The 18,020-nt window shown below is 37.9% G+C and overlaps 1 protein-coding gene across 5 annotated transcripts in view; it reads left to right on the top strand.

The window, feature by feature from the left end:
• The window catches only part of GOLGA4 (golgin A4), a 121,305-nt gene that overhangs the window by 69,009 nt on the left and 34,276 nt on the right, over window positions 1-18,020 (top strand). For all 5 annotated transcript variants that reach the window (XM_088026743.1, XM_028107079.2, XM_088026741.1 and 2 more), the window contains 6 exons: window positions 1,016-1,194; window positions 3,765-3,893; window positions 6,483-6,638; window positions 8,425-12,671; window positions 13,658-13,779; window positions 14,373-14,503. In XM_088026743.1, coding sequence (XP_087882869.1) covers window positions 1,016-1,194; window positions 3,765-3,893; window positions 6,483-6,638; window positions 8,425-12,671; window positions 13,658-13,779; window positions 14,373-14,503 — 4,964 coding nt within the window. The remainder of the gene's footprint in view (window positions 1-1,015; window positions 1,195-3,764; window positions 3,894-6,482; window positions 6,639-8,424; window positions 12,672-13,657; window positions 13,780-14,372; window positions 14,504-18,020) is intronic.

Genomic DNA, 18,020 nt, shown 5'->3' with positions numbered 1-18,020 from the left:
CATCTCTATGGTAAAGGGAAGTCTGGTGTCTTCTGTGAGGACTAAAGAAAATAATCTAGGATGATAGTAGCAGTAGGATTTTGACAGTGTATCGCTATGCTAGTGGAGAGAAAGAGAGTGTGTACAGTGCACACATGCGTACATAGACACACACAGATGCATATACACACAAATATACACAAACACACACAGATGCATATTTTCAGTGCTGAGTTCCAGCTGTTGTATCCAACCCGTCTGATATTGTTGGAAGCTGGGTGAGCTATTTGGCCTTCTTAAAGATCATACTACTGTACCCCCGATGATTGTTTTTGTAGGGCCTGAATTCTTATCTCACAAAGAACTCCCTGCTGGTTATGCCTTTCTATATACTGTTGAATCAGGTAAAGATTTCTTTCTCGTTAACAGCCCTGGTTTGAAACTTACACAAATAGTAGGTTTCATTTCAGAATACATTGTTTAAATATGTGATTCAGCTAGTAAATGGTAAAACAAAAACCAAAAAACTCTGCTCTTTATGTATTATATGGTTAAGAGGTTTTTAAAAATAGAATTAGTCAAAGAATAATTTTTCTGTTCTTAAAAATGTCCTAGTGAGTGCATAATAATATTACCTAATTATTGATAAGAACTCCATAGCAAACAAAAAAGCAGTTGAAATTATATCATACAGAAGTAGGAACAAGTCTTCATTTCTTTGAATTTGTTATTTGTGGGTAGAGAGCGGGGGGAGCCATTAGTAATTTAATTTTTTTCCAGACTCCTGAACAGTTCATATAAGCAGTCTTAAGATCTGAATCCAGAACTCAAGGACAAATTGGTTTCAGTAACTGGACACTTCTTGTGGCTTTGTTGAACGGCTCGGAACTATCTCTTGGCTTAAAACAAAATGACTATTTTAACCTGTCTTGCTACTGCTGCCCTTAGTTCCCATAAACTGAATTAAATTAAATTACTACTTTAGCTCAATGATAGTATTTCTTGAGATACTTGTTTTCTCCTGTTTTCATTGTAGCTTTTGAGGAACTTGAAAAAGCCTTGAGTACAGCCCAAAAAGCAGAAGAATCACGGAGAAAAATGAAGGCAGAGATGGATGAACAAATAAAAGCTATTGAAAAAACAAGGGAGGAAGAACGTACCAGTCTTCAGCTGGAATTAAGTCGGGTGAAACAGGAGGCTGTTGATGTGACGAAAGTAAGAATAGTTCTAGATTATAACAGGCTACAACAATTTTGAAACATAAGTCATATGCTTTTCCTACAATTTTTGATTGTAAAGAAGAGTTAATTTATGTTTTAGACCTTGACCATTTCATGAGTTCAGGATATAGGAAAAAAAAATCACTTTGATAGAGAAAAGAATTTATATCTTTTTGGATATACTTCCCAGAGATAGTCTCTGCATATAATTTCTCTTTTATGTTTTTTAATCCTCTCTTTAAAATTTTAACACAAAAGATGGCATGTTATATATACTGCTCTGTGTTTTGCTTTTCTGCTTAATATGTTCCTCATCATTGACAATTGGTAATGGTGCCACATTTGTGTGTGGTTTTTTTTTTAAATGCAGCTGTTTTGAAGACAGCTCAGGATTTCACTGTATGAATGTTTCATAATTTAATAAATCTGATGGATATTTAGGTTTTAATTTTTTGCTGTTGCAAATGGTGAATATCCTTATATTTGTTCACCTGTATGTTTTCTTAGGATAGATTCCTAGAAGTGGAATATTAGGCAAAGATTATGTATTTTTAATTACTGTATAGCTGCTACACGCTCTGTGGAGGACACTTTATACACTCACAAGCAAGGTGTTACCTCACAAGGATGGTGTTACCTAGCTTTTTTTAATCTTTTCAGGCTTATCAGTTTAAAAAAATGACATTGTAGGTTTTTTTAAAGATTTTATTTATTTGAGAGAAAGAGAGCGAGTGAGCAGGGGAGGAGCAGAGGGAGAGGGACAAGCAGACTCCACGCTGATTGTGGAGCCTAATGTGGGACTCAATCCCTCGACCCTGAGATCATGACCTCATCTGAAATCAAGAGACGGACACTTAAGTGACTGAGCCACCCAGGCACCCTGACGTTATAGTTTTAATGTGCTTATCTTTTTACCAATAGGATAAACATATTTTTATATGTTTTAAAGGAATTGGCAGTTTTTCTTTTTGAGTTGGTTGGTCAGATCTTTAACTTGTTTTCCTGTTGGACAGTTGGTCTTACTGATTTGTAGATGTTTTACACTTAGAGTAGGAATTATTTCTTTGGATATATAATGCATTTGTCCAAATAATCTTCTTTTTTTTTTTTTTTTTTTTTTGAGAGAGAGAAAGAGCACACACACAAGTGGGGAGGGGCAGAGGGGGGAGGGAGAGAGAGAATCTTAAGCAGGCTCCATGCCCAGCATGGAGCCCAGAGATCATGACCTGAACTGAAACCAAGATACTCGGACCAAGACACTCGGACGCTTAACCAACTGAGCCACCTAGGCTCCCCTGTCTTTTTTAAATTGACTTTGTTTATGATTTGTTTTAGCTTTGGGATTGGTTTATTTTGGGAGAGGGCATGCAGAGATTTTTTTCTTTTTCTTAAATGCTGTCTGGATTTTTGTTCTGATTTAAAAATATATTCTCACTGAGATCATTTTAAAATTCTACTTTTCTTATGGCACTTACATGCTTTTATTTTTTATTATTAAATCTTCGATCCAACTGGAATTTATTTGGTATTAGGAGTGAGGTAGGGATCCAACTTTAATTTTTTTCCAGATGACTGACTACCAAGTAGTCTTCAAATAATTTATTTAATAATCCATGTTTTCCCTTCTGGTATGGCACACTATCTTTATTTCATACTAAATTATTGTGCTACATATGGGTCTCTTTTTTGAATTCTCAGTGCTGTTCCATTGCTTCTCCTGACCACGTGCCAGTATTACACTGTTATAATTACTCAGTTTTATTCTATTATTTGGTAGCTTCCCCTTATTACTCTTATTTTTCAGAAGAGTGCTGGCTGTTCTTGCATGTTTATTTTATCCAGTGAGCCCCTCCCTCCCCATTCTGTTGGTAATTTTATTCAATTATATTAAATTTTTAGATTTATCTAGGGAGGTTTGACATTTTTATAAGATTAAGTCTTCCTGTCCAAAGAACAAGGCCAGTACTTTTTAATAAATAGCATATGCATGGAAAGCTAGGCGTCATTAGATTGGTACAGTCAGGGCAGCTTGACCATAGTGGAGTGCCCTCTTTGAGAGCATCCTTATTCCTCCTCCTATACTTCCCCATCATGATTGGTGGGGAACATCCCTGCAAGATGTGGAAATGCTCCAACCCAACAGGACTTACTACTGAAGCAATAGCCATCCTTGTCTTAAATGAGAAGTACTTGGGGTACCTGGGTGACTCGGTTAAGTGTATCCAACTCTTGATTTTCGCTCAGGTCATGATCTCAGGGTCATGAGATCGAGCCCCATGTCAGGCACGGAGCCTGCTTAAGATTCTCCCCCTCGCCCTTTGCCCCTCCCCCACCCTGCACTCTCTAAAAAATATAAAAACATAAAAAGAATAAATGAGCAATACTTGATTGGCTTTTCTTTTAATTATTGAGACTTTGGTGACTTTTGATTTATGTGGGAAATATGTTTTGATTCTTCTCTTACACTATTGGCTTGATGATTAAATTGTAATAAAGTCTTATTTAATTGTAGAGTTACATATTTTATTCTGGGTGTTTCAATTTAACTATTTGGCTGACTTTCAGAAATCCTCAGAACAAATTGCTAAACTACAGAAGTTTCATGAAGAGGAGCTGGCCAGCAAAGAGCAGGAACTGACCAAGAAGTTTCAGACCCAAGAAAGGCAATTTCAGGAGCAAATGAAAATAGCTCTTGTAAGTACCTATTTTGTTTTTGTTATAGGTAAACTTTGCAGCTTTATTACATTGTCATCTTACTCCTGCCTTTCAGCTTAAGGTCAGACTACTGGCAGCCTTGACCTTTGTGTGTGCAGAGAGGATAGGATATAGGCAGGGAAGAGGGTTGTCAGAGCTTATTAACTTGGTATTGTGTGAAAATTATATTAACTAACATGCTCTCAGTAACCAGTTTATTTGTTTTTATGTCATCCCTCTCACCCTGGCAGTAAGCTGTGATTATGGAGAAGTAAAGGGGAAGATAGGCTAATTGAAGCCAAGAGCCAGTGACTGCATAACTCAGGAAAAATGTCTAGAAACTCACCAGACTGAATATAACAGTTCAAGGCTCAGAAAGTTTTGTCTGAAATGCATTTTAAAGAAGAAAAAATGAAAATGACCAAGTAGTTTTCATTTTAAGTAGAATAATTTCAGTAGTAATTTTCAATACTTATATTTTAAAAAATAAAGTAAAATTAAAAAATGACTGACTGGACTAACCAAAATAATATCCAGAAAAGCAGAGGTAAGATTTGGGGGAATAGTGTAATTTGAAAGTTTGAAACAAAAAAAAAAAAATTTTCTTTTTCAAATTGTGAAAAGCCTTTTTATATAGGTTACCATAAGAAGTATTAATGCCAAAAATGTAGGTCGATTGTTTTTATATGAAATTATTATCTATAAGATAGTATGTATAATTTTAAAAATCTTTTAGTGCAGAAGGATGAGAAATAGTATTTATAATTTTAATTTTTTTTATTTTTTAAAGACCTTATTTGTTTTAGAGAGAGTGAGCACGAGCTGGGGCAGGGGCAGGGGGAGAGGGAGAGAATCTTAAGCAGACTCCCTCCTGAGCGCAGAACCTGGTGCGGGGCTCAGTCTCATGACCCTGAGATCATGACTTGAGCTGAAATTGAGTCGGACGCTCAACTGACTGAGCCATCCAGGTGCCCCTATTTATTTATTTATTATTTTTATTTTTTTAAGTACACTCTATCCTCAGCGTGGGGCTCGAGCTCATGGGACCCCAAGGTAAGAGTCACATGCTCTACTGACTGAACCATCCAGGCACTCCAGCCTAGAAAGGATTTAAAATAGTTTACGAGAATGCTTAAAACTATAACAGGACAGCATAGGGGCATAAAAATTAAAGAACAAAGCAGGACATAAATGAAGCCAGGAATTGTTCTAAAAAATTCCTGTCATAAAGATCTGTGTGTTTTCATGCCGGAGTAATTGGCCTTTGGGGACACTGAGACTTGAACATTGGCCTTGGTAAGACTGCATTCTAGAACTGATCTACTCATATATTCTGAGTAGAGAGAGCAGGATACAGATACACATGAAGCATGCACACACGTGTGCACTTGCTGCTTTCTGCTCCCCTTTCTACCTAGTTCCTCAAAGAAGTTAGCTTTGCGTTGATAGTCAAAATTCAACAGACTCTTTGTCCTCTTTTATTTTTATGGGCACAGAGAGATGTATTTAAAATGTAGTTTACAGGGGCGCCTGGGTGACCCAGCCGTTAAGTGTCTGCCTTCAGCTCAGGTCATGATCCCAGGATCCTGGGTTCGAGCCCCACATCAGGCTCCCTGCTTGGCGGGAAGCCTGCTTCTCTCTCTCCCACTCCCCCTGCTTGTGTTCCCGCTCTTGCTGTGTCTCTCTCTGTCAAATAAATAAAATCTTTAAAAAAAATTAAAAATAAATAAAATGTAGTTTACATTAGACAATGTAGTATATTTAAAATGATGTTTTAAAATTGATTAGAAACTAATATTCTCATATCAGTCTGCTTATAATGGGGCACAACACCTTTCCTTAAAGCAATATATGCTTCACCAGAGTGTAGTGAACTGAAAATATTGCTGCTAGCACCATGGAACTCTATGCAATAGGTATGGATAAGTATTCTTAATTGGAGTCCAAAGCCACTAAATGTTAAAAGTGCTCTCTAGAGCTTCTCTTTTCAAAGCAGTAAACAGTTTTAATATAGATGTTGATATATAATAAGGGCAATCAAAGAAGAAGCTTTTTGGGATTGATAAAAGAGCCCAGATCATCTGAGAAGAGTTATGTAGGCTTTTATAGATACTTCCTTGATCTAATCCATATATTCACATGTAATCTTCTGATTTTGATTTGTTTTTCTATGTGGGGTTCCCTAATGAGGTATTTCTCGTAAATTATATAAACTTACAATCTAGTTTCTTGGCCTAGAGTTGAAATAATCAAACTCTGGAGTGCAGAGAAGTAGTAGTGACAATTTGGGGACCCTTCACATTAAGCCCTGTTTTGCAAAATATTTTAAATAGTGGAAAAATAGAGGTAGTGCGGTTACTGGAACAAAATTTTTCTTTTCAGTAGTAATTGTGGCAAATATTGGCTGGACCACACTGGAATAGCCACAGTGCTTTGTTTCTGCAGGCTAGGGCATGGGAAGAGAGAGGTGATGATACTGCCTACCTCATAGGGCTGGTGTGCAGATCAAATGAAACATGATTCCTGTGGAAGTGCTTTGGGAATGCTGAAGATTTATGTGGGTCTAAGGTGGTTTTGTTTTTGGCACAGGAAAAAAGTCAATCAGAATATTTGAAGATCACCCAAGAAAAAGAACAGCAAGAATCTTTGGCCCTGGAAGAGTTAGAGTTGCAGAAAAAAGCAATCCTCATGGAAAGTGAAAATAAACTTCGGGACCTTCAGCAAGAAGCAGAAACTTACAGAACTGTAAGTTTAAATAATATTCAGGTTGGAATTATTTGTATATAGAAACTGTTGTTATCTCTCCAGTCAGTATAAAGTTGTTGAGAAGCTTTTGTTTTACTGGGTTAGGTTCACATACCTGCACTTCATCTCATGCCATGTCCTGGACATAATTCGTCCTGTTTTTTCTTTCTTTCTTTCTTTCTTTCTTTCTTTCTTTTTCTTTCTTTCTTTCTTTCTTTCTTTCTTTCTTTCTTTCTTTCTTTCTTTCTTTCCTTCCTTCCTTCCTTCCTTCCTTCCTTCCTTCCCTTTCCTTTTCCTTTCCTTTTCCTTTTCCTTTCCTTTTCCTTTCCTTTTCCTTTCCTTTTCCTTTCCTTTTCCTTTCCTTTTCCTTTCCTTTTCCTTTCCTTTTCCTTTCCTTTTCCTTTCCTTTTCCTTTCCTTTTCCTTTCCTTTTCCTTTCCTTTTCCTTTCCTTTTCCTTTCCTTTTCCTTTCCTTTTCCTTTCCTTTTCCTTTCCTTTCTTTCCTTTCTTTCCTTTCCTTTCCTTTTCTTTCTTTTCTTTCTTTTTCTTTCTTTTTCTTTCCTTCTTTCCTTTCAAGATTTTATTTACTTATTTGACAGAGAGAGAGAGACAGCGAGAGAGGGAACATAAGCAGGGCGGGTGGGAGAGGGAGAAGCAGGCTTCCCGCCGAGCAGGGAGCCCGATGTGGGGCTCAAACCCAGGACCCTGGGATCATGACCTGAGCCGAAGGCAGACATTTAACGACTGAGCCACCCAGGCGCCCCTTGTTCTCTGTTTCTGTCACAGTGTAGGCACCCCAGTGCCCTGCTTTTAACATAAAGTTTTCCCATATTAAAACAGTGGTGGACAAATTTATATATATGTGAACAAATTTGTATTATCTGTCTCAGTGTGCACATTTTTAAGGCCCTCTGGCCCTTCCCTTAGCAATATATGGAATGTATGACCTGTTTTGAATAAACTGATGTTATTTATATTTTTGCTTTGGTTTAGACAGTGAAAGAATCACACTTCTTTCCCATAGTTCTAACTGTACTTTACTTTCCCATGTCCCACATTTATGTAAGGTGGCATGGTGGAGGGGAATAAATAAGATATTCAGGAGACCTAGATTTTTCCGCTTGCTAGCTTTGTAAATTAATTATACCTTAATTTCTTCACCTGTCTTACGGAGAAATTGGATTTTGTAATTCCTTAGGACTTTTTCCATTCTGATGTTGCATGGCTCTGCCTTACTTAGCTCTTTTTCCTTTAGAGTCCAAGATTGACATTTTCATGAGCTAATAGTAATCTTTGGTAAAATTTGTATAAGTAGCTTTTTGCAAAAAATCTTCTAAATAATCATTTTTGCAGTGGAAAAACCAGATACATTATTTATCTTCCAAAATCAAATTATGAAGGTAATAGAATACTATTAATAGGCCTTAAAAAACACACAGAAAAAAATAACCATCTTCCTACCAATAGTTACTGTTATCTACTTTATGATTTATTCCTTTTTGACTATCCATTCAGAATATTCTTGAAAATATGCATGATTGAAATAGTTACCCAAGTAGGTAGAAAGAATCTGAAATTTTAAGTTGTGTTAAAATAGAATCTTTTCTTTGTTACATGATTCCTTTAGGAATCGAGCACAGATTCTCTGTGCTTTCTAGTGTTTGGCATGATATATAGAGTTATTTTTCTAAGTTTTAATTTTTAAACAGGTGTAGACATTATGTCATGTATTTTCGCTAATAAGCAAGTCTGTACTTTAATAAAAGTACATCTGTTTTTATTAACAGAGAATTCTTGAATTGGAAAGTTCTTTGGAAAAAAGCTTACAAGAAAGCAAAAATCAATCAGAAGATTTAGCTATTCATTTGGAAGCTGAAAAAAATGAGCACAATAAAGAAATTACAATCATGGTTGAAAAACACAAGACAGAATTGGAAAGCTTGCAGCATCAGCAGGATACCCTTTGGACTGAAAAACTCCAAGTGTTAAGGCAACAGCATCAGACTGAAATGGAAAAACTTAGAGAAAAGCATGAACAAGAAAAAGAAACATTGTTGAAAGACAAAGAGAGTCTCTTCCAGGCCCACATAGAAGAGATGAATGAAAAGACTTTAGAAAAGCTTGATGTGAAGCAAACAGAACTGGAATCATTGTCTTCTGAACTATCAGACATATTAAAAGCCCGGAACAAGCTAGAAGAGGAGCTTTCTATACTAAAGGATCAAGCAGATAAAGTAAAGCAGGAGCTAGAGGCCAAGCTAGATGAACAGAAAAGCCATCACCAGCAGCAAGTCGAGAGTATCATTAAAGAACAAGAGATATCTATCCAGAGAACTGAGAAGGCATTAAAAGATGAAATTAATCAACTTGGGCTTCTTCTGAAGGAAAAGGACAAGCATTTGAAAGAGCAGCAGGCTCATGTGGAAAACTTAGAGGCAGATATTAAAAGGTCTGAGGAGGAACTCCAGCAGGCATCTGCTAAGCTGGCTCTTTTTCAGTCACAGCAGAGTACTACACACGAGCAGGCCAAAGCATCTGAGGAGCACTTGGCTCAATTGCAGCAGAAGTTGTTGGACTTGGAAACGGAAAGAATTCTTCTTACAAAACAGGTAGCTAAAGTTGAAACGCAAAAGAAAGATGTTTGTACTGAGTTAGACACTCACAAAATCCAGGTACGGGACTTACTGCAGCAACTAGAAAACCGGAAAAGTGAAATGGAGGAAAAACTACAGGCTTTAACCCAACACTATGAGTCCCAACTTAGAGATACTAACACAGAACAGGCACAGACAAAGCAGAGCTTGATAGAAAAGGAAAATGTAATTTTACAAATGAGAGAAGGACAGAGCAAAGAAATTGAAACACTCAAACAGAAATTATCAGCCAAGGAGGACAGTTTTAGTGTTTTACATGAGGAATATGAAACCAAATTCAAAAATCAAGAAAAAAAGATGGAAAAAATTAAGCAGAAAGCAAAGGAGATGCAAGAAACATTAAAGAAAAAATTACTGGATCAGGAAGCCAAACTTAAAAAAGAGCTTGAAAATACGGTTCTAGAGCTTAGTCAGAAAGAAAAACAGTTCAATGCCAAAATTTTGGAAATGGCACAAGCTAACTCCGCTGGAATCAGTGATGCAGTGTCAAGACTGGAAACAAACCAAAAGGAGCAGATAGAAAGTCTCACTGAGGTACACAGACGAGAACTCAGTGATGTCATATCGGTCTGGGAAAAGAAACTTAATCAGCAAGCTGAAGAACTCCAGGAACAACATGAAATCCAGTTACAGGAAAAAGAGCAAGAGGTAGCAGAACTGAAGCAAAAGATCCTCCGAAGTGCATGTGAAACAGAAGAGATGAACAAGGAACTAGCGTGGCTGAAAGAAGAAGGCATTAAGCAGAACACAGCAGTAAGGGAATTACAGGAACAGTTACACCAGCAGTCTGCTCAGACGAATTCTCTCTCACAAAATGAAACTAAACTAAAAGCACAACTTGAAAAGCTAGAGGGTGACTTGAATCATTCTCTGAGGGAAAATACTTCTCTGCAAGAGCGTATGGTTGAACTGGAGATGCTGGCAGAGAAAGACAAGCTGAAGGTTTCCGAGTTGACTGACAAGTTGAAAACCACAGATGCACAATTCCAGAGTTTGCAATCTTCACATGAAAGAAAGGAGAAAAGCCTAGAAGACAAAAGCTTGGAATTCAAAAAACTGTCCGAGGAACTAGCAGTTCAGCTGGAAACTTACTCTAAGAAAACTGAAGCCCTGTTACAAGCTAAAACAAATGAGCTCATCAACATTAGTAGTAGTAAAATTAATGCCATTCTTGCTAGAATTTCCCACTGCCAGAAGCACACAACAAAAGTTAAGGAGGCACTAGTGATTAAAACTTGCAAGGCTTCTGAATTAGAAGCACAGCTCAGACAGCTAACGGAAGAGCAGAACACACTAAACAGTTCTTTTCAACAGGCTACCCATCAATTAGAAGAAAAAGAAAATCAGATTAAGAGCATGAAGGCTGATATTGAAGGTCTTGTAATGGAGAAAGAAGCCTTACAGAGGGAAGGAGGGAGCCAGCAACAGGCTGCCTCTGAAAAGGAGTCTTGTATCACGCAGTTGAAGAAGGAGTTATCAGAGAACATCAATGCTGTCACACTGATGAAAGAAGAGCTTAAAGAAAAGAAATCTGAGATCAGCAGTCTTAGCAAACAGCTAACTGATTTGAACACCCAGCTTCAGAACAGCATCAGCCTAACTGAGAAAGAAGCAGCCATTTCATCACTAAGTAAGCGATACGAGGAACAACAACGTGAATTGCTGGGTCAGGTGCAAGATTTATCTTTGAAAGTTGAAACTCTGAGTAAAGAGAAGGTCTCTGCTCTTGAACAGGGAGATCACTTGTCCAACAAATTCTCAGAATGGAAGAAGAAAGCACAGTCAAAATTCATACAGTATCAAAGTACTATTAAAGAATTGCAGATGCAGCTTGAGTTAAAAACAAAGGAAGCCGGTGAAAAGGATGAGCAGATACATGCACTGAAGGAGGACCTTGATCAGCAAAATGAGAGATTGGTATGTTTAAAGGGTGAAATGGAAGATAAGAAGAGTAAGCTGGAGAAAAAGGAGTGTAATTTAGAGACTGAGTTAAAAACTCAGACGGCAAGAATTGTGGAATTACAGGAGCATCTTACTCAGAAAATAACTGAAATTGAGTCCTTAAATGAAGCTCTTAACAAATACAATCAACAAAAGGACACTGAACAGAAAGAAATGCTGCAGAAACTTCAGCACATTCAAGAGTTAGGGGAAGAGAAGGACAACAGGGTTAAAGAAGCTGAAGAAAAAGTCTCAAGACTTGAAAAGCAAGTGTCTTCCATGAAATCTGAACTTGAAACCAAGAAGAAAGAATTGGAACATGCGAATTCAGGTATGAAAGGCAAAGAAGAGGAGTTGAAGGCACTGGAAGATAGGCTTGAGTTAGAAAGTGCTGCAAAATTAGCAGAACTGAAGAAAAAAGCCGAACAAAAAATTGCTGCCATCAAGAAGCAGTTGTTATCTCAAATGGAAGAGAAAGAACAGCAATATAAAAAAGACACAGAGGGCCATTTGGGTGAGCTAAACACAAAATTGCAGGAGAAAGAGAGAGAAATTCATGTCTTGGAAGGAAAACTTCAGTCAGTGGAGGGTCCACCACAGTCAGAGGCGTCAGCTGTACCCAGATCGGCAGAACGCATGGCAGCCTGTGCTAAGCAAGAGGAAGCGGGTCTCCAAGGCTGTGTGCAGAACGCATACGAAGACAAAATCAGTGCTTTACAGAGAAGTCTAATGGAAAAAGAAAAGCTGTTGCAGAGGCTAGAGCAGGAAAAAGAAGAGATGGTATCCTCTCATTCTGAAATGCAGGGCAGATACCAGGAGCTCTTAATAAAGATAGAACACGCTGAAGCAAAGCAGCATGAAGATCAAATTATGATAAATCATCTTCAGGAAGAACTTGAAGAAAAAAGCAAGAACTATTCCTTGGTAGCATCCCAGCATGTGGAAGAAGAGGGAGGTGAAAACAACATAGGGGCAAAGCAAAACTTGGAAAATGTGGTTGATGATGTCCAGAAAACACTCCAGGGGAAGGAACTAGCCTGTCAGATCTTGGAGCAAAAGATAAAAGAACTGGATTCCTGCTTAGTAAGAGAGAGGGAAGGGCATAGAGTTGAAATGGAAGAGTTGACCTCAAAATTTGAAAAATTACAGGCTTTACAACAACAGATGGATGGAAAAAATAAACCCACAGAAGCTTTGGAAGAAAGTGCTGAAGAAAAGTCCAAATCACACGTAGTCCAACCCAGATTGCCTGGTAACGTGGAGGCGGCCGAGCACAATGACCTGGAATTTAAATTAGCAGGGGCAGAGCAGGAGAAGCAGAAGCTGGGCAAGGAGATCGTTAAGTTGCAGAAAGATCTTCGAATGTTGCGGAAGGAGCATCAGGAAGAATTAGATATCATGAAGAAAGAGTATGAACAAGAAATAGAAGAGAAAATCAAGTAAGTTTTTCAGCATGAATATTTATTTTATTTATTTACTTTAGAGAGAGAGTGAGAGCGGGGGACGGGGTGGGGAAGAAGAGAAGGAAAGAGAGAATTTTAAGCAGGCTCCATGCCCAGCATGGAGTCCAACTTGGCGCTTGATCTCACGACCCTGAGATCATAACCTGAGCCAAAATCAAGAGTCGGACACTTGGGGTGTCTGGGTGGCTCAGTCGGTTAAGTCTTCGACTCTTGATTTTGGCCCAGGTCATGATCTCAGGGTGGTGGGATGGAGCTCTGCATTGGACTCTGTGCTCAGTGCACAGTCTGCCTGTCCCTCACCCTGCACGTGCATGCTCTCTTGCTCTCTCTCAAATAAATAAATAAATAAATAAATAAATAAAATCTTTAAAACAAAACAAAAAAAGAGTCAGACATTTAACTGACTGAGCCACCCAGGCGCCCCAGCATGAATATTTTTAAGACAGTCTTTATTAATTAAGTCCCTTTTATTGTGCCTAATACACTTAACTTTCACCTACCCAAACTATGAAACATGATTTCGAGTAAGTTGTTAAATGCCGAGAAGAAATATAAAACAATTTAAGGCAAGAGGCATTGTTCTTTCATGTCTGTTTAGAGGGGAGAAAAACATTTCTTGCATATATGATTATGCTTATTATGTACGTATCCCAGTAATTACTTTCTTTTTGTTTTACTATTTTTAGTATTAGCATTATTATGATATAAGATAGATGTGTATGATGAAAATTTTAAGGGGAAAAGAATTCTCAAATCCCCAGGACTGTTGTATAGAGATAATTATAGTTTCTGTATCCTCCCAGGAGTTTTCTGTGCCTGGACACACACATACACACGTATGCACCCTTGAACCTGTTTTTATACCAATGAGATCTTACGAGCACTGTTGTGAAGACTAGGTAACTCTATATGGCGTGTTATGTGTTTGACAACAGTTAGCTCTTTATATTTTTGTTGCACAGACAGGAGCAGGAAGATCTTGAGTTGAAGCACAATTCCACATTAAAACAGCTGATGAGGGAGTTCCATACACAGCTGGCACAAAAGGACCAGGAGCTGGAAATGACCATAAAAGAAACCATTGGTGAGTCAAATTTTAAATTCAGTAAAGAACAAGTCAGAATCAGCAGAGACTATTTATAATTTACACTTACTGTTTTCACACTGTGCTAAGTGCTTTTAAGTAATTGAACTGGAGAAAAAAAATGATTCCTGTCCAAGAAAGTTCTCTAATTGGAACCTGTGCTTGCTTGGCAGCAGCTTGCCTTTAGGAGAGGAGGGGCGGGTGAAAGAACCTGAAACATTAGCTAATTAATTGCCTTATAAAGACATTCCTGCCCTGTACAGGAGGGTACATACATGATCAATTGATTTTTTTTTTTTAAAGATTTTATTTATTTATTTGACAGAGAGGCAGCGAGAGAGGGAACACAGCAGGGGGAGTGGGAGAGGGAGAAGCAGCTTCCCGTCGAGCAGGGAGCCTGATATGGGGCTCGATCCCAGGACCCTGGGATCATGACCTAAGCCAAAGGCAGACACTTAACAACTGAGCCACCCAGACAAGACACCCTTGATCAATTGATTTTTATCAAATTTAATTTGGAACTGAATTTGGGATGTAGATACTAATTCTTGCCTAATGTGTGTTCTTGTGTGTCCCCATTTTTTATGTATTAGATAAAGCCCAGGAAGTGGAAGCTGAACTTTTGGAAAGCCATCAGGAAGAGACAAATCAGTTATATAAGAAAATTGCGGAGAAGGAAGATGATTTACAAAGAACAGCGAAAAGATATGAAGAAATCCTTGATGTACATTATTTTCTTTCTCTTTTTTGAAATTCACCTGTGCTGGATTTCGTGGTGGTGCTAAAGATTGGGCTGTCAGATTTCCTGCTTTTCTAATGTAGAGGGTTTTTGTTTTGGCTCAATATTAACCAAATTTAATATTTGCACTCTATGCATATTTATAAGGAGTCTGATTGATTTTTGTCAGGATCATAGTTTCGTGATCAGATTCTGCTAACCCAGCAGTTCAGTCTACTTGGCAGGTATCGAAGCAACAGTGAGTTACTAAGGGGAAGAATGGATTCTCTTCTTGTCTTTCTCTCAGTCAGACTAAATTGTAAGAGAACCAGACTAAGAATTGAGAACTTGTGCTTAGGTAAAATCTAAGTAATGGGGCAGTTAGTGTGTGTGTATGCGTTGGCCACCTAGCTGGGGTCTTTCCAGGAGGGCCAGTTAACTTTATTCCATCACAACCCAATTTTCACAGTTTTTGTTGCTCTCAAGAGAGAAAAAAGATGGGAAAAAAATGGAATGCATCAGCCAAATCTTTTATACTTAGTGGAAGGTTGGTTCACTGTACTTACTCTACTAGTGGTGGATTAGCATTGCCATTTCTGTGTGTCAGGATAAGCCATGAATGCCGGTATTTTGGACTCCAGAAAATTTTCAAATGAAAACAACATAAAGTATGCTGTATTGGGATGCAGATTCTTTAGTTACTCCAAGCCTTATTTCACTATATGCCAGGAACCACTTGATGATTAAGAATGCATAAATCAGAGAATCATGCCTCAACAGACTATGGCAGCAATAGAAGGCTGAGCCAGGAACAGTATAATAATAATTATTTTTAAATGCAATTGAAAAGGCTGGAATTCCAGGATAAGGCACATGCATAGAAATGCCACCTTTGTGTAATTTTTGAACTTTAGATTTTATTATGAAAAGGCTTGAATAATTTTACTCATTTTCTTATACTTCTGTAGAGTGTATATGTGCGAAGCTTTAAAAAAGCTGTTGTTTCTTGAATGCTTAGAGAATGTTGGAATTGGAAGATACATTAAAGTCAGTTTAGTTTCATCTTTTTTTTTTTTTTTTTTGTAGAAGGCAAAGCAAGTTCAGCATAGTTAAGTGATTTACCTAAAACTTCAGTGAGTGGGAGAGCATTGACCCTTCATTAGCTTCATATATTTATAAAGACTTCTCTCTAAGAAAGGAACTTGGGGAAGGCACTAGTTATTCATCATGGATAAGTAAGTCAGGGAGCTTCACTTGCAGGGGATGAACTGTGCCGCAGCTAGAATGTTCCCTTTTGTGAATTACTTCTCTGTCTCTGGATGTATGGGGTAGCAGACAGAAGACTTTCCAAGGTCATGACAGACCTCTATAGGTAGAGGGGTGAGGGAACAGAGAGGCAGGTAAGAAAGTTAACCTGTGGTATGGTTCTTCTTGAAAATCTGGTGTTTATTTGGGAAATTAAAGGATTGATCCTCTAAGTTTCAGGCTTCCAGACAGGAATTGGAGAGTGAGGGAAGGAGTTGGGTGGATTCTTCTCTAAAACCCCTTCCTGTGCCTCAGACCAGCACTGTCCATTAGAAATAGAATGCAGACCACAAGTGGGAGCCATACGTGTAATCTAACCTTTTCTAGTACCTACATTAAGAAAGGAAAAAGAAACAGGTGAGCTTAATTTTTTAAAAAGTTTTTATTCAAATTCCAGTTAGTTAACATACAGTGTAATAATAGTTTCAGGTGTACAATACAGTGATTCAGCACTTCCATACAACACCCAGTGCTCATCACGGATAGTGTACTCCTTCATCCCCATCACCTATTTCACCCATCCCCACCCACCCACCTCCCCTCTGGGAACCAGCCATTTGTTCTCTATAGTTAAGAGTCTGTTTCTTGGTTTCTCTCTCTCCCCCTCCCTGTCCCTTTCTCCTGCCCTCCCTCCCTCCTTTTCTCCTCTGCTCATTTGTTTTGTTTCTTAAATTCCACATATGAGTGAAATCATACGGTATTTTTCTTTCTCTGACTTTTACTAGGTGAACTTAATTTTAATAGTAATATGTTAACCCATTATATCCAAAATATTATCATTTCAATATGTGGTCAATATAAAAATTACATATGTATTATTTAAGATTCTGTGTGTTTTTCTGTTTGCAGCTCCCACGTCAGTGTGGATTAGCTACATTTCAGGTGCTCGTAGCCACAGTTCTGGGTAGCTTATGGCTACTCTGTTGGACAGTGTGGCCTCAGACTTTTAACTGCCAGATCTAGGGCTGACTTTGACAAATAGGCAGTTCATCTGAACACTCCAAATACAAACTCTGTCTTGAAGAATTTCTTTTTAAAAGTACAGGTATTACCGGGGTGCCTGGGTGGCTCAGTCGGTTAAGTGTCCAACTCCATCTCAGCTCAGGTCTTGATCTCAGGGTCGTGAGCTTGAGCCCCACAGTGGGCTCCACACTGGGCATGGAGCCTTCTTAAAAAAAAAAAAAAGTACAAATATTACTAAAAGAGATATTAACAGTTCTTAGCAAATACTATATTCCTTTGATTCTGAGACATATTCTCTACCATTCTCCCCTTTTAAAATATCCAGAATTAGAGTTTTATATGGGATTTGTATGTTTTATGTAGTGGTGTATTTTCCCCCTCTGGAAAGCTATTATCAGATTGATGATGTGTCTGAATGATGGCATTGAAGAATGCTGTATTTTCATTTTCATTTTCATTCATCCTTTAGAACAATTCTGTGATTTGTTAATAGCAAAGTGGTGCACAGAGACGTTTTCATTTTCCTGCCTTTACTTTAGTCTTAAGTCATTCTTACTATTCTTTCCCCTATTTGAAGATGCTGGGAACTTTTGTCATCCTTGACAGAAAGACCTTCTCTCTTTCTCAGCCCCTCACACATATGTATCCCCACACCTGTTAGGGCATGAAATCTGCTTATCTTCCCTGATTTACTAGGCATGGAAATCATCTGTTTCCCATTAATTGTATACCTCCAGCACAATAACCAACGTATAGTAGACTCTCAGCACATAGATTTTCATTGAGTCATACTGCATGTTCCTCTCCTCTCAACGCCACCGCTATTACCACCGTCTGACTGCCATCTTCCATTCGGTCTGGTCTTTTGTATTACCCAGCTGATGTCTTTGCTACTGGTCTTTTTTCTAAGGTATTCATCTCTTCTTGTCAGTTATTTTCTGTCTTGAAATGAGGATGTGATATATCACTTTCTTAAATACCTTCAATGGCTTCCCATTATCCCAGTGACACTTCCTCCAGTTCATCCTGTGCTAGATGAACTCAACTTTATCTTGTTCTTCATCATATTTTACCTTTGGTCATGCTTTTCTGTGTGCCTAAAGATCACTTTCTCAAGCTTTGTGAATTAGTGAGTTATTACCATCTCTCAAATTTGGCTTTAAAAAATAAGTTTTCAACTTAGCTTTTATTTAGAAAAAAATTTTTGAATCAAATCTTTTCACACAAAAATCAAAATAATATAAAAAATATAGAG

Source organism: Eumetopias jubatus, unplaced genomic scaffold, assembly GCF_037043125.1.
Source record: "Eumetopias jubatus isolate StellerSeaLion01/CBP00866 unplaced genomic scaffold, mEumJub1_p1.0 scaffold_1, whole genome shotgun sequence".
Lineage (NCBI taxonomy): Eukaryota > Metazoa > Chordata > Mammalia > Carnivora > Otariidae > Eumetopias > Eumetopias jubatus.
This window is presented reverse-complemented; position numbering and strand designations above follow the sequence as displayed.